At 43.4% G+C, this 14,322-nt stretch overlaps 1 protein-coding gene across 2 annotated transcripts; it reads right to left on the bottom strand.

The window, feature by feature from the left end:
- Positions 1-1,690: 1,690 nt before the first annotated feature.
- LOC123188495 (nucleolin) lies at positions 1,691-10,015 on the bottom strand. 2 transcript variants are annotated; one of them, XM_044600642.1, is made up of 10 exons: positions 9,373-10,015; positions 4,034-4,123; positions 3,719-3,955; positions 3,387-3,608; positions 2,977-3,289; positions 2,548-2,891; positions 2,404-2,472; positions 2,232-2,288; positions 2,036-2,151; positions 1,691-1,947 (listed from the first exon to the last, which is right to left on the bottom strand). In XM_044600642.1, the coding sequence occupies exons 1-10, from the start codon at positions 9,868-9,870 to the stop codon at positions 1,842-1,844; spliced, it is 2,052 nt and encodes a 683-aa protein (XP_044456577.1). In that variant the 5' UTR covers positions 9,871-10,015; the 3' UTR covers positions 1,691-1,841. The 2 variants fall into 2 exon arrangements, with proteins under 2 accessions (XP_044456577.1, XP_044456578.1); XM_044600643.1 differs by having other exon boundaries at positions 2,036-2,145.
- Between the last annotated feature and the right edge of the window lie 4,307 nt (positions 10,016-14,322).

The raw sequence follows: 14,322 nt of genomic DNA, 5'->3' as shown, positions 1-14,322 counted from the left end.
TCATTTGCGTATGTTAGCCACCATATATGCTAGTCACTTGCTACAGCTCCACATCATACCTTTACCCTTCCTATAAGCTTAAATAGTCTTGATCGCGAGGGTGTGAGATTGCTGAGTCCCTGTGACTCACAGATACTTCCAAAACCAGTTTGCAGGTGCCGATGAAACCGTGCAGGTGACGCTACCGAGCTCAAGGAGGAGCTCGATGAAGACCGTGTTCATTTTGTTGTCCGTTTTCAGTTGATCAGTAGTGGAGCCCAGTTGGGACGATTGGGGATCTGTGTAGCTTTTGGGGTAGTCTTCTTTTATTTTGGTTCCGTAGTCGGACCTTGATTGTATCTGGATGATGTAATGCTTTATTCATGTATTGTGTGAAGTGGCGATTGTAAGCCAACTATTTATCTCTTTCCCTTATGTATTACATGGGTTGTGTGAAGATTACCTCACTTGCGACATTGCTTACAATGTGGTTATGCCTCTAAGTCGTGCTTCGATACGTGAGAGATATAGCTGCATCGTGGGCGTAACACAGACCTATCATACGATATTTCGAATGGATCCTACTTTTTGTTGAAGGCACAAGCTAGCTAAGCTGGCTAGAGCCCAATGTTTTCAAGGAGGTTTGTGAGTTCAAATCCTAGTACTAACGTACATTTTCTTTTTATTTTATTATAATCTTTCGCTAGAGCAGCCTAGCTCGGCCCAGGACGAACGAAAAAAGGAGTTACGGCCCAGGCAGAAACGCTCATCAATTTTAGTACCACCTTAGATAGAAAATAATCATCTAAGTGGGACGAAACTAAGAATATCACCTTGCTTTATTATTATTATTAATTAATATTAATTATTATTATATAGGTATAGGTATAGGCAATGGTGGAGCTTAGTGAAGAGCAACCTGGGCCGTTGCCCCCCGCCCCCCCCCCCCCCCCCCCCCCCCCCCCCCCCCATGAGAAAGCTAGCATATATCCTCTAGTATTCAGCCCATGTGTCCAGTTAAAATCAGCCCAAAGTTATGTTTTTTGCCCCTTCAGCCCATTTGCCCCTCCACAAATTCAGCCCAAGCTCCGCCACTGGGTATAGGTATAGGTATAGGTATAGATATAGGTATAGATATGTCGATTCCCGCTGTACAGGTAGCAATGGCAAGCCCGAGAAGAAAATCTTGCTAGTGTGATCAAGGATAAGAAGGGTCCTAAATGGTTCGGTTTGGATGGAAGGTTCACCAAAGTCCGAAGCTTGACACCTCAAGACATGACAACACACAGCAAAGATGGTTAAAATCGAGGCGTCCTAAAAAATTACCGCGTAATAAGCTTTCAGGATTGACAAAACAAGTTAACAGCAGCAAAACCATTGGTTCTCTATTGGTGTTGTGTGCATTATAGAGAGTATCAACTTTAAGAGGCCCAAAAAAGAGAGTGTAAAAAGGCCAATGCTTAGCGTTGGTCGATCGATCAAAGCCCGAGTCTTAGCATGACGGGTCTTCGGTTATAGTAGTAGACAGGGGGGGGACGAGAAGGTGGGTGGGTGAGTGGCACATGACCATGGTGTCGACGTGACGAGCTTGCCTTGCCGGTGTCATACGTTTGTCACGACCCTCCCCATGGGGCCCGCAACCACATGTTCGCTTTCTCAAGGGGCATTGACAACGCACGCGTGGTGTGATCTGTCGGCCGATCAGAAACGCTTGGCATGTAAAATTGTTTCATATAATGTCATAACTCAGAATGTATGAGTCCGCATCAAAGGCACTCGAGCAATGCACAAGGTTGGGGTAGCTAGTTAGGTAACTCAACGCTATGAATAAATAAAATCCTATAACAAAGCCTTGGGAAGCTCTATCGTCCTTGCCTAGAGTATTTCCTCCCGTCTCTTGCAGATAAATATCGGCCTCTGCGCTCCCTGACTGTGTACTCTACCTCATCATACTCATCAGGAACAAAGCTGTTGGAAACACCAAGCACAGTTTCACGTCACAAGCCTTCTCTTTGTGGGGAGAGCAAAATCCAATGCGTACACAAAACAGCCTTACCTCCGCTGGTCATGAAAAGGTTTAGCAATCCGGCGATGGGGAGCAGCAACTTGAGGATTGGAATGACTAGTTATCTCGCTTTGAGAGCTTGAAGGGGCTGCTGCTGACTTCTGCCCCTAGACAACAACGAAAAATATCAGAATCAAACAAAATCAGAACGACAAGCATCTCAGGATGTGCTTTTGTGGTTCGCTACCTTGTAGCATTCGCTACAGTTACACATCGCAGGACTTGAAGGCAATAACTCTTGTTCCTAGGAAACACAAGCGCTCCAATAGTCAGCATCAACCAGCAAGCAGCCAAGTACTCCATCTGCATCTAAATGTAAGACTTTTTTTAAGTAAATCATAACATTAAACACTACGTACCACCCCGCGGTAGGGTTCCTTGCGCTGAGGTGCTACTTGAGAAGTTGAAGCCACCGTGAGCTCATGCTCCTAACAACACAGAGTCAGCCTACAATTAACATCAGGATGCAAATAAAACCTAAAAACTGGAAACCATGCACTTACTGTCTTATTATAGTAGTCTTTCTCCGATCCACCACTGGTTGCAGCAAATTCATCAACATTCTCACACTGGTAGTGATGACCAGCCTTGCCAGCGCTGGAGTAATGCCCACTCTGATAAGCACTTGAGTTATGATCACCTCTAATGCATTCTGGGCAAGATTCATCATGTGCCCTCTCCAAGTATGAATGTCTATATTTACTCCTGCTGTATTCATCTCCTTGCATGGTTGATGCTTCATATGCTGCATGCTTATGTTTTGGATATTTATTATCATATCGACTCTCAACATAACCTTCCCGGATTCTGCTCCCCGGGTGTGTCCTTCCATATTTATGGCGGGGGTCTACAACCAAGCATTAAAAATAACCCTTTCAGTAACCTCGTGGAAAAAAGAAAAGAGGAACACACATTTTTCAAAAGAAACTAACCAGGTACTGTAGAATCTCTTCTGTAGTAAGACCTGTATTCTCGCACTGAAACAGGTCTTTCTCCATCATCAACCGCCATGGGAGGCAACCTACCAACATAACCTCCCCGAATTCTGCTCCCTGGGTAGTTGCTATGATTTGAATAAGGATGTCTTTCAGGACCTAAATGCCTGAATCTGTTAGGGTGGGGCTCTCTGTCACCATAATTTTTGCCAATAAATCCTCTCCTGACGCCCAACATGTGATTATCCCCTTGCCATGAAGGCTTTTTGAAAGTAGGCTTTGGTCTTTGTAGAGTAGCCTTCATGCGGATCTGAAAGTATGGAAGTAGTAAGTAGTAACTAACCATAGCTCAAGCAAATAAACCAAAGGTAGAAGTCACACAACAATAAAGACCGTAAAGGGATTACCTTTCCACTACCTTCACCAAAGCGACCTTTATTGACCATATCAATGCAATCTAATGCCGCTTGTCTTGTAGTAAAGCTGATGAAACCAAAATCTTTACGTTTTGCTGTAAACATATTTCTAGCAAGTTGTATATTATCAATTTCACCAAACTTTCCAAACTTTTCCCTCACGTCGTCTTCGTCCCAATGAGGCGGTAAGCCATCCAAGAAAACAGATTTTACCTACATTTCATAATGATAATAAGAGATGTTAAATGGAAAAGGCATGATCATGCAATACCTCTAGTTACAGAAGCAAATAGAAGATAAAGCTACTTCGTTTGTGGATTTACCTTCTCCATAACCTTATCATCTTGTGAAATGGTGTTTGAAAATGATATTTGTGCTCTAACATCAGTACCAAGAAACAAATCTCTTTTCTGTAGTTTAAGAAATCCAGCAACAGCATCCACATGTGAGCTGAAGTCAAGAAACGCATAGCCTCTATTTCTTCCCTTTCTATCCGGGTGCTCAATTAAATTGATATCTTCAAGGTTTTCCAACTCAAAGGTTTTCAGCTTCTCTGCTAACTGCAAGAGATCAACCATTACTCAAAATAGCAAGGTGCTTGCAAAAAATGCGAGTATCAAATAAGTAAGACAGCATACATCATCTTTTGACCAATCGAAGCAAATGTTCCGAAGATGAAGGGTCTCATTATCATTGTTCTTGCATATTCCACAAGCTTTTCCCTTGATCTGAAAACCATAATGAGGTGTTATATATATGTGCTGTCCTATTGGCTAGTTAAAAAGTATCATTCATTGAACACACATGGATGTGAGCATTCATTGTCAATACCAAACATGTCCAAGAATTTCAAGTATATTGAATAAAGTATCACAAAGTACAATCAGCATGGCAAATGCAATTGCTTTACTATCAAAGAAAATCTAATCGAGACTACCCATCTAAATGCTTAAACTTTTAAATGGTAGCAGCAGTACATAATCTAACAGATGTAAACATACTGACATACAAGAGATCATATCAAATTATACTAACTAAAAGAATGTTGAGTACTACCAGTTGTAATCGTTGATACATGAGCGGAGAGGGATAACTACGGTACTGAAGATAGCCAGTTATGCCATCTGCAAGGGCTTAGGAAGACATAGGGAAGGAGAAGAGAATATATTGGTTCTTGCTTCTGCCCAAAGATTTTTGCTTTAAATGCCCGCTCTTACATAGAGCTACCCAATTTTGACCCCAAAGACATGGACTTAACTTGGAAACCAACGTGTATATAATACTCCCTCTGTTCACAAATATAGGAGTTCTAACTTTTTTGTGAATCGGATGTATATAGACATGTTTTAGTGTGTTTGTTCACTCATTTCGGTCTGTATGTGATCCATAATGAACTATCCGAAACATCTTATATTTGTGAACGGAGGGAGTACGTTCTAACTACACCACTATAAATTGACTTTGACTGTAACATACTAAATGCCATTAACTGCAGACTCTACTTCCTGATTCTCCTGAATTACGAAGCCTGCTAGCTGCTGCCGTCTGAGAATGCAGTACTTCACCCGCCACCACCCCACTGACTAGCAGTCATTGCGAACCATATTTTGTTATGGGGTTACAGATGGTCCTTGTCCATCAGTAGATTGTACTGATAGTGTGGGGTGGTGAACCAAACACACCAATTAAGCCCCAAATGGATGGGGATGTTGCCACTCTGGCTCCACTTAACACTAAAATTTTGGAGCCTTCCTGACATTTACTCCTTGCATTCCTGACTCAAGCGTGTAAGAGCCCTTCTGACACATTGCATGGCAGCGTTCCCTAATGTACTTTCATTGTATCTTCTTTCCTCCTAGTAATTTCTCTCACTACTACGCTAGCTTGAGACCTCATCGCGCTACAGACTCCCATCGCACCCCTATGGAACACATGTCCTGGCTCCAGCACGATGCAGATAATCAAACCACACAAGTTCCTGATCCTTGCACATGCCCGCTCCAAATAACCTATCAGATGTATGCACACATTCACATACACATGCACTTTCATACTAATTACAATAACTAATTGAGTCTCTGACTTGGCAACCCCTGGCTCAATTGTTTGTCATGCACATGGGTTTATCCAAGGAAGTACTCCCTCCATCCCCTCAATACATGGCACATGCGCATTCCAAGAATGAAGTTTGACCATTAGTTTGACCAACTAAACACGGGTTGTATTTCACAAAAATTGTATCACCAGATTCGCATTTGAACATGGTATCATTTTTATGACATACGACACATGTTATTAAACAAGTTCATGGTCAAAGTTAAATCATGCAAAACGAGGGCGCCATGTAAAAGGGGACAGAGGGTAACACTTTATGTGCTGCCAACCACCATAAATTCTGTGCTAGACTGCACCAAACCAATGACTTCCTGTTGTGGTTTCTCGTTCCTCTACCAATACTTTTCCTTGTGCTTCCGCTGACACGCAATTTACCATGTCTCTGTTGCGGCCTATTTTTTGTTGCTCCTGATATATTGGACGACAAGGGTAGTAACTTGAAAGTTGAAACCATGTTGACAACAGTTTCTGTCGATCATGCAACATCATTGTCTGAACCATATTTAATGAAGGCCAGGCCCTTTGATCTCACTGGTAAAACTTCAGTTGTCTCCACCACTACGTACAGATCAAAGACAAGATTTGATCAAGCACTTTCTATATCCGCTCAATCGTGCCGCGGAGGAGTATCCTTCGTGACATCTTCTCGACAACAAAGACCATGGTAGATGTTTGCAGTTCAAGGATGGATGCCATGAGGTTATCACTTGTGATGCTTTTCATCTCATGTCATGGTGGATCAGCTCTACGACCGAAATGTTGTGGACTTTAACTCATAACACGGACACTCTAGCACTCAAGATAGCTAGATAGCATGTTTTGTGGGATTAGGAAGGCATAGGTTATGGGAAGAGAATATTTCTCATCTTCATATATTACAATCCTGCTCTTATATAGATCTACCTAACTTAAGACTCCTAATTTGGAAACAAAATCACATATGGAAAGAAATCTTAGTCCTGTCTTGAATCTATATCTATTTTAGCTACTAATAAAGGGAGGTGATATTCTTGGTCCAGTCCGTCATGACGTTTTGCGGAAAAGTCTCTAAGCTTTCTAGAAATCAACCCTGCAATCCAGAAAAACTGTTTGTATAATCAACCTGCGGTACTGAGTCGTAGGAAGAAAACGATTCGAACATCTTGACGGGCCAAGTTTGTGCACCTGCACTGCTTCGGAAGCCCAGTTAGCTCCGCACGTGTCAGGTGCTAAAAAATTAAAAAAATACTGCAATGCATGGGTTGGAGTCGAACTCACAACCGCACATCAATCAAACATCGGTAACCAACTGGACGACCTAGCTGTTGTGAAAGGTCATGACATTTTGCAGAAAAGTCTCTAAGCTTTCTAGAAATCGACCCTGCAATCCAGAAAAAATGTTCGTATAATCAACCTGCGGAACTGAGTGGCAGGAAGAAAACGATTCGAACGTCTTGATGGGCCGAGTTTGTGCAGTGCACTGCTTCAAAAGCCCAGTTAGTTTCGCATGTGTCAGGTGCTAAAGAATTAATGCAATGCGCGGGTTGGAGTCGAACTCACAACCGCGCACATTAATCAAACATCTGTAACCAACTGGACAACCTAGCTGTTATGAAAGTACACGTTGTATATTTTATATATGTATATATTGTGCCCCCAGTTGGCTTTGCACACGTCAGGTGCTAAAAAATTAATGCAATGTGTTTTTCTTGAGCGGAATTAGGACATCCACACCGACTGTGAGGTAATTTCCTTTTTGCAACAATAGGCCACTTCTCTGCTCTAATTTGCAGAAAACCCCTTAGTATCTTGAAACCAACCACATCCCTCCTTCACCTCATCAAAACAGCCGGAGGAATATATTTTGAGTGAAACATAATATTTTTTTGTGATATATGTACATCAAAACTAGAGTGTTTTCTTTCAAGTTTGTGAACAAGTATTATTCTACTTTGGATCCGTTGCAACGCACGGGCACATTGCTAGTCAGAGAAAAGCACTTAGTGTATAGAGGCTGCGGTCACCTTTTAGATGGACCAGATTTAGAAAACAAGTTTCTCAAATCTCAACATATTTTATTCTCCTACAGCCGCTCCCTGGAACTGACATATGGGGTTCTCAATTTCTTTATTCGTTAGAGGCTGCCTCCATGCTACGACCTACGAGGCGATGCTAACGATTTTGGACTAGAGGCTGGGGCCTGCAATGTATGGAGGCTGCCTCTAACAGGAGAGAGAAGGCTTAGAGGCAGCAAAAACACTACACTGTGGGTGCTCTTAATGCAATGCATGGGTTGGAGTCTTCACTCGATTGCGCATGCCGTCCGTCATTCAGCTGTGCCTTCGCATGGGCCTTCATATTTTCATACGACGCTGCGATACTGGTTTTTTGGGGCCAAGTTTCGCAGATTCAGCTTATGTTTATAAAACAAGTTTGTAAACAGATTAGATAGTCCCACCTTGCTTCTTTAGACCTAATTCCACCAATTTTTATATGTCCGTGGGTATATACTCCCTCCGTTCCTAAATATTTGTCTTTCTAGAGATTTCAACAAGTGACTACATGCGGAGTAAAATGAGTGAATCTATACTCTAAAATATGTCTATATACATCCGTATGTGGTAACCATTTGAGATCTCTAAAAAGACAAATATTTAGGAACGGAGGGAGTACTCCCTCCGTCCTTTAAAGAGTGTACTTCCAACTTTATTGGAGGGTCAAACTATCTCAAAGTTTGACCAAGTTTGTGCAAAAATATATCAATGTTTGTGAAATCAAATAGGTATATGATGAAAGTATATTTTATCACGAATCTAATGCTACTAATTTGATGGCATAAATGTTGATGTATTATTATATAAACACAGTCAAATATAAAAAAGTTTGACTTTCCAAGAAAGTTGGAAGTACACTCTTTAAAGGACGGAGGGAGTATGTGATAGAGTTGGGGTGGCACCGATTGAAGAGAAGCTTGTCCAACATTGTCTGAGATGGTTTGGGCATATACAACGTAGATCTCCAAAAAGGCCTATGCATAGCGGGCGGTTAAAATGTGTTGATAATGGCAAGAGACGTCATAGTAGACCAAACTTGACATGGGAGGAGTCCCTAAAGAGAGATCTGAAGGACTATAATATCACCAAGATTTAGCCATGGACAGGGGTGCATGGAAGTTAGCTATCCACATGCCATAGCCATGACTTGGTTTTGATATCTTATGGGTTTTAACTCTAGCTTAACCCAACTTGTTTGGGACTGAAAGGCTTTGTTGTTGTTGTAATAAATATGCTGGGGCCAGCAGGAACTACTGCCCAGTCTTTTAGCAAAGGAAATGATTAACCGTATATGCCGTTAGCACTACAACGTACTACTCCCTCCATCCCATAATATAAGAGCATTTTTGACACTACACTAGTGTCAAAAACGCACTACACTAGTGTAAAAAACGCTCTTATATTATGGGACAGAGGGAGTAGTTCTAAACTAAACCTTCCTGGCACCATATCCTTCTACATCTCTAGCACAAAATGAGCCAGCCAAACAATTATAAACTAATAACTCAAAGGTAGTAGTTTGAATTGAACCCAGCTTGTTCGATTTCCCTTATTTATCTATCTACAGTACCTTAAGCCCTATAAAGCGCGAGACCGTACAACAGTTCCCTTACTAAAAATTCAACCTTTTTCCAACCACTTTGTTCCTAGTACGTAGCAAATTCTCATCGAAACCAATAAGGCAATGCTTCAGATGTTGCGCAAAGGCCAGAGGCCATTAACTTAGGACCAGTTCGTTCAGTGTTTTCCCCAACCCGACCACTTTCCAGCAATTCACACTACAGAGCTAGGGAAGAGAATCTAGTGGATGCAGTAGCTGTAAAGAATACCATGGCCGTGCGGAGGTCGTTGGCAGCCCACCTCGCCTGCCAAACCTCGGCGAAGCGTACAAAGGCAAAGCCCTTGTTAAGCTGCGGCTCCACCGGATCCCGGACGAGCCGCACCTCCTCGACCTCACCGGCCTCGGTGAGCGCTGCCGCGACGTCATCCTCCATGGCTCCCCGCGGCAGCCCAAACACGAACACCTCGTACTCCTTCCTCTTCTTCCTCCTCCCCTCGTTCTCCCCTCCTTCCCCAGACACCCCCACCTCCTCCACGACCTCCTTCTCCACAATAGCGTCTTCTTCCTCGGCCGGCGCCACCGCCGTCTCCTCCCCCATGATCATCTCCTTGGGAGCCTGTTCCTCTTCCTCCTCATCCTCCTCCTCAACTACTTCCTCCACCTCGACGACCTCCTCCACCTCCTGGGGCTCCTCCTCCTCGAAATCCTCCATGGCGACGTTGAGGTCGAAGAGCGGCCGGCGCGGGGCCGGCGGAAGGTCTTCCATCTCCGGCGGTCGCCGGCCGCACGGGGGCTTAGGGTTTCGTCGCGGCGGCGGTCTCCGTTTGGATTTTTGCTGCTGGGTAGTCTACTGGTGCGAGATGTGGCGATGAGATGCGATGTACGGCCCGGGGGGAGACCACGCGGCTGCCAAAAGAAAAGGCGCCTATAAAGGCACTCGTGTCCCCGGAAACGGAGGGCTGGGTTCAGCGGCGGCATACCGCATACATGGGGCCCGGTGTCAGTATCACTGGCGGCCTGCTCGGGGCAGGCCTACATGGCAGTGTGTGTATGGTAGTACAGCGTTACCTGGTTTGACTCGGTTCAGTTCTATTTTTCCAGAATCTATATAACACCTAAATAGTTCATTCACATTATCCTATTTTTATCTTACATGCGGTCTATCCACCTCAACAACTTGCCACGTCATCAATTATTTTTTCATTTAACTAATTTTATTAGCATCTAGACTTGCATGTGGTCGCTCTGTTTCCAGTCTTAAATTACCACTGAAGCTCAATGGTGCCCAACCACAAATAGAAGCCCAATCGTCCTGCCACCAGCATCCTTTTTGTTTCCTCTCTCTCTCTCCATAAATAAAGGATCAATCTTCTTAAAGGATATATGCCTTAGAGACAGTAATAAAGTTGTTATTTTATATTTTCTTATTCATAATAAATATTTATTATTCATGCTAGAATTGTATTAACCGGAAACTTGATACATGTGTGGATACATAGATAAAACACCGTGTCCCTAGTAAGCCTCTACTAAACTAGCTCGTTAATTAAAAATGGTTAAGTTTCTAACCATAGACATGTGTTGTCATTTGATGAACAGGATCACGTCATTAGGAGAATGATGTGATGACATGACCAATCCGTTAGCTTAGCATATTGATCGTTCAGTTTTATTGCTATTGCTTTCTTTATGTCATATACATATTCATTTGACTATGAGATTATGCAACTCCCGGATATCGGAGGAATACCTTGTGTGCTATCAAACGTCGCAACGTAACTGGGTGATTATAAAGTTGCTCTACAGGCATCTCCGAAGGTGTTTATTGGGTTGGCATAGATCGAGATTAGGATTTGTCACTCAGAGTATCGGAGAGGTATCTCTGGGCCCTCTCGGTAATACACATCATAAGAAGCCTTGCAAGCAAAGTGACTAATGAGTTAGTTGCGAGATGTCGTCATGTCTACATAGTTCTCGAACCCGTAGGGTCCGCACGCTTAACATTCGATGACGATTTAGTATTATATGAGTTATGTAATTTGGTGAACGAATGTTGTTCGGAGTCCCGGATGAGTCACAGACATGACGAGGAGTCTTGAAATGGTCGAAAGGTAAATATTGATATATAGGATGATAGTATTCGTACACCGGAAATGTTTCGAAGTGTATCGAGTATTTATCGGACTACCGGAGGGGTTACCGGAACCCCCGGGAGGTTAATGGGCCACATGGGCCAAAGGGGAAGGGGAACACCAGCCCACCCCTCCTAGGCCGCCATCCAAGTGGGAGAAGGAAATGGGGGAGTCGGCCTTCGCCTTCCTTTCCTCTCCCCTCTCTTCCTTTCCCCTCTTCGGAAATATGGACTAGGCCCCCAAGTAGGATTCCTCCTACTTGGGCGGCCCAAGGCTGCTCCCCTCCCACCTATATATATGCGGGGAGGGGGCGCCTAGAACACACACCAACGAATGTTAGCCATGTGTGGCGCCCCCTCCACAGTTTACGCCTTCGGTCATATCTTCATAGTGCTTAGGCGAAGCCCTGCGCGGATTACTTCACCATCACCGTCACCACGTCATCATGCTGATGGAACTCATATTCTTCCTTGATACTTTGCTGGATCAAGAGTTCGAGGGACGTCATCGAGCTGAACGTGTGCAGAACTCGAAGGTGACGTATGTTCGGTGCTTGATCAGTCGGAACGAGAAGAAGTTCGACTACATCAACCGCGTTGTCAAACACTTCCGCTTTCGGTCTAGGAGGGTACGTAGACACACTCTCCCCCTCTCGTTGCTATGCATCTACTAGATAGATCTTGCGTGAGCGTAGGAAGATTTTTGAAATTGCATGCTACGTTTTCCAACAGTGGCATCCGAGCCAGGTCTATGCGTAGATGATATGCATGAGTAGAACACAAAGAGTTGTGGGCGGTGATCGTCATACTGCTTACCACCAATGTCTTATTTTGATTCGGCAGTATTGTTGGATGAAGAGGCCCGGACCAACCTTACATGACCACGTTCATGAGACCGGTTCCATCGACAGACATGCAACTAGTTTTGCATAAAGGTGGTTGGCGGGTGTCAGTTTCTCCAACTTTAGTTGAATCAAATTTGACTGCGGCCTGTCCTTGTAGAAGGTCAAACGGCAAACTTGATAAATCACCATTGTGGTTTTGATGCGTAGGTAAGAACGGTTTTTGCTAGAAGCCCGTAGTAGCCACGTAAAACTTGCAACAACAAAGTAGAGGATGTCTAACTTGTTTTTGCAAGGCATGTTGTGATGTGATATGGTCAAGCCATGATGTGATATATGTTTTTGTATGAGATGATCATGTTTTGTAAAAGTTATCGACAACTGGCAGGAGCCTTATGGTTGTCGCTTTATTGTATGAAATGCAAACGCCATGTAATTGCTTTACTTTATCACTATGCGTTAGCGATAGTTGTAGAAGCAATAGTTGGCGAGACGACCACAATGCTACGATGGAGATCAAGGTGTCGAGCCGGTGACGATGGAGATCATGACGATGCTTGGGAGATGGAGATCAAAAGCACAAGATGATGATGGCCATATCATGTCACATATTTTGATTGCATGTGATGTTTATCTTTCATGCATCTTATTTTGCTTAGTACGGTGGTAGCATTATAAGATGATCCCTTAACTAAAATTTCAAGGTATAAGTGTTCTCCCTGAGTATGCACCGTTGCAAAAGTTCGTCGTGTTGAGACACCACGTGATGATCGGGTGTGATAGACTCTACGTTCACATACAGCGGGTGCAAGACAGTTTTGCACATGTGGAATACTCAGGTTAAACTTGACGAGCCTGGCATGTACAGACATGGCCTCGAAACACTGGAAACCGAAAGGTCGAACGTGAATCATATAGTAGATATGATAAACATAGAGATGTTCACCATTGAAGACTACTGCATCTCATGTGATGATCGGACATGGTTTAGTTGATTTGGACCACATATCATTTAGATGACTTGAGGGATGTCTATCTAAGTGGGAGTTCTTAAGTAATATGATTAATTGAACTTAATTTATCATGAACTTACTCCTGATAGTTTTTGCATATCTATGTTGTAGATCAATGGCCCGTCCTACCGTTCCCTTGAATTTTAATGCGTTCCTAGAGAAAGCTAAGTTGAAAGATGAAGGTAGCAACTACACGGACTGGGTCCATAACTTGAGGATTATCCTCATTGCTGCACAGAAGAATTATGTCCTTGATGCACCGCTAGGTGAAAGGCCTGCTGCAGGAGCAAATGCTGATGTTATGAACGTCTGGCAAGCTCGATCTGATGACTACTTGATAGTTCAGTGTGCCATGCTCTACAACTTAGAATCGGGACTTCAAAGACGTTTTGAACGTCATGGACCATATGAGATGTTCCAGGAATTGAAGTTAATATTTCAAGCAAATGCCCGAGTTGCGAGATATGAAGCCTCCAACAAGTTCTATAGCTGCAAGATCGAGGAGAACAGTTATGTGGGTGAACACATACTCAAAATGTCTGGGTATCATAACCACTTGACTCAGCTGGGAGTTAATTTTCCAGATGATAGTGTTATTGACAGAGTTCTTCAATCACTGCCACCAAGCTACAAAGGGTTCGTGATGAACTATAATATGCAAGGGGTGGATAAGACAATTCCCGAGCTCTTCGCAGTGCTCAAAGTCGCGGAGGTAGAAATCAAGAAGGAGCATCAAGTGTTGATGGTTAACAAGACTACTAGTTTCAAGAAAAAGGGCAAGGGAAAGAAGGGGAACTTCAAGAAGAATGGCAAGCAAGTTGCCACTCCCGGTAAGAAGCCCAAATTTGGACCTAAGCCTGAAACTGAGTGCTTCTACTGCAAAGGGACTGGTCACTGGAAGCAGAACTACCCCAAGTATTTGGCGGATAAGAAGGATGGCAAAGTGAACAAAGGTATATTTGATATACATGTTATTGATGCGTACCTTACTAACTCGAAACAAGGGCTACAGATTAAAAGAAGATTGGCTAAGGACAAGGTGACGATGCGCGTCGGGAATGGTTCCAAGGTCGATGTGATCGCCGTCGGCACGATACCTCTACATCTACCTTCGGGATTAGTTTTAGACCAGAATAATTGTTATTTGGTGCCAGCGTTGATCATTAACATTATATCTGGATCTTGTTTGATGCGAGACGGTTATTCATTTAAATCAGAGAATAATGGTTGTT

Source organism: Triticum aestivum, chromosome 2A (assembly GCF_018294505.1).
Source record: "Triticum aestivum cultivar Chinese Spring chromosome 2A, IWGSC CS RefSeq v2.1, whole genome shotgun sequence".
In the NCBI taxonomy this organism is placed as follows: domain Eukaryota; kingdom Viridiplantae; phylum Streptophyta; class Magnoliopsida; order Poales; family Poaceae; genus Triticum; species Triticum aestivum.
Note: the sequence above shows the minus strand (reverse complement) of the source record. Positions and strands in the feature narration are given on the sequence as shown.

Coding starts and splice junctions, on each gene's coding strand:
- LOC123188495 (XM_044600642.1), bottom strand. CDS start 9,870: ATGGAAGACCTTCCGCCGGCCCCGCGCCGGCCGCTCTTCGACCTCAAC. Junction 2,289..2,403: donor AGGAACCCTACCGCGGGGTG/GTACGTAGTGTT, acceptor TGTGTTTCCTAG/GAACAAGAGTTATTGCCTTC. Junction 1,948..2,035: donor CCTTTTCATGACCAGCGGAG/GTAAGGCTGTTT, acceptor TGTTTCCAACAG/CTTTGTTCCTGATGAGTATG.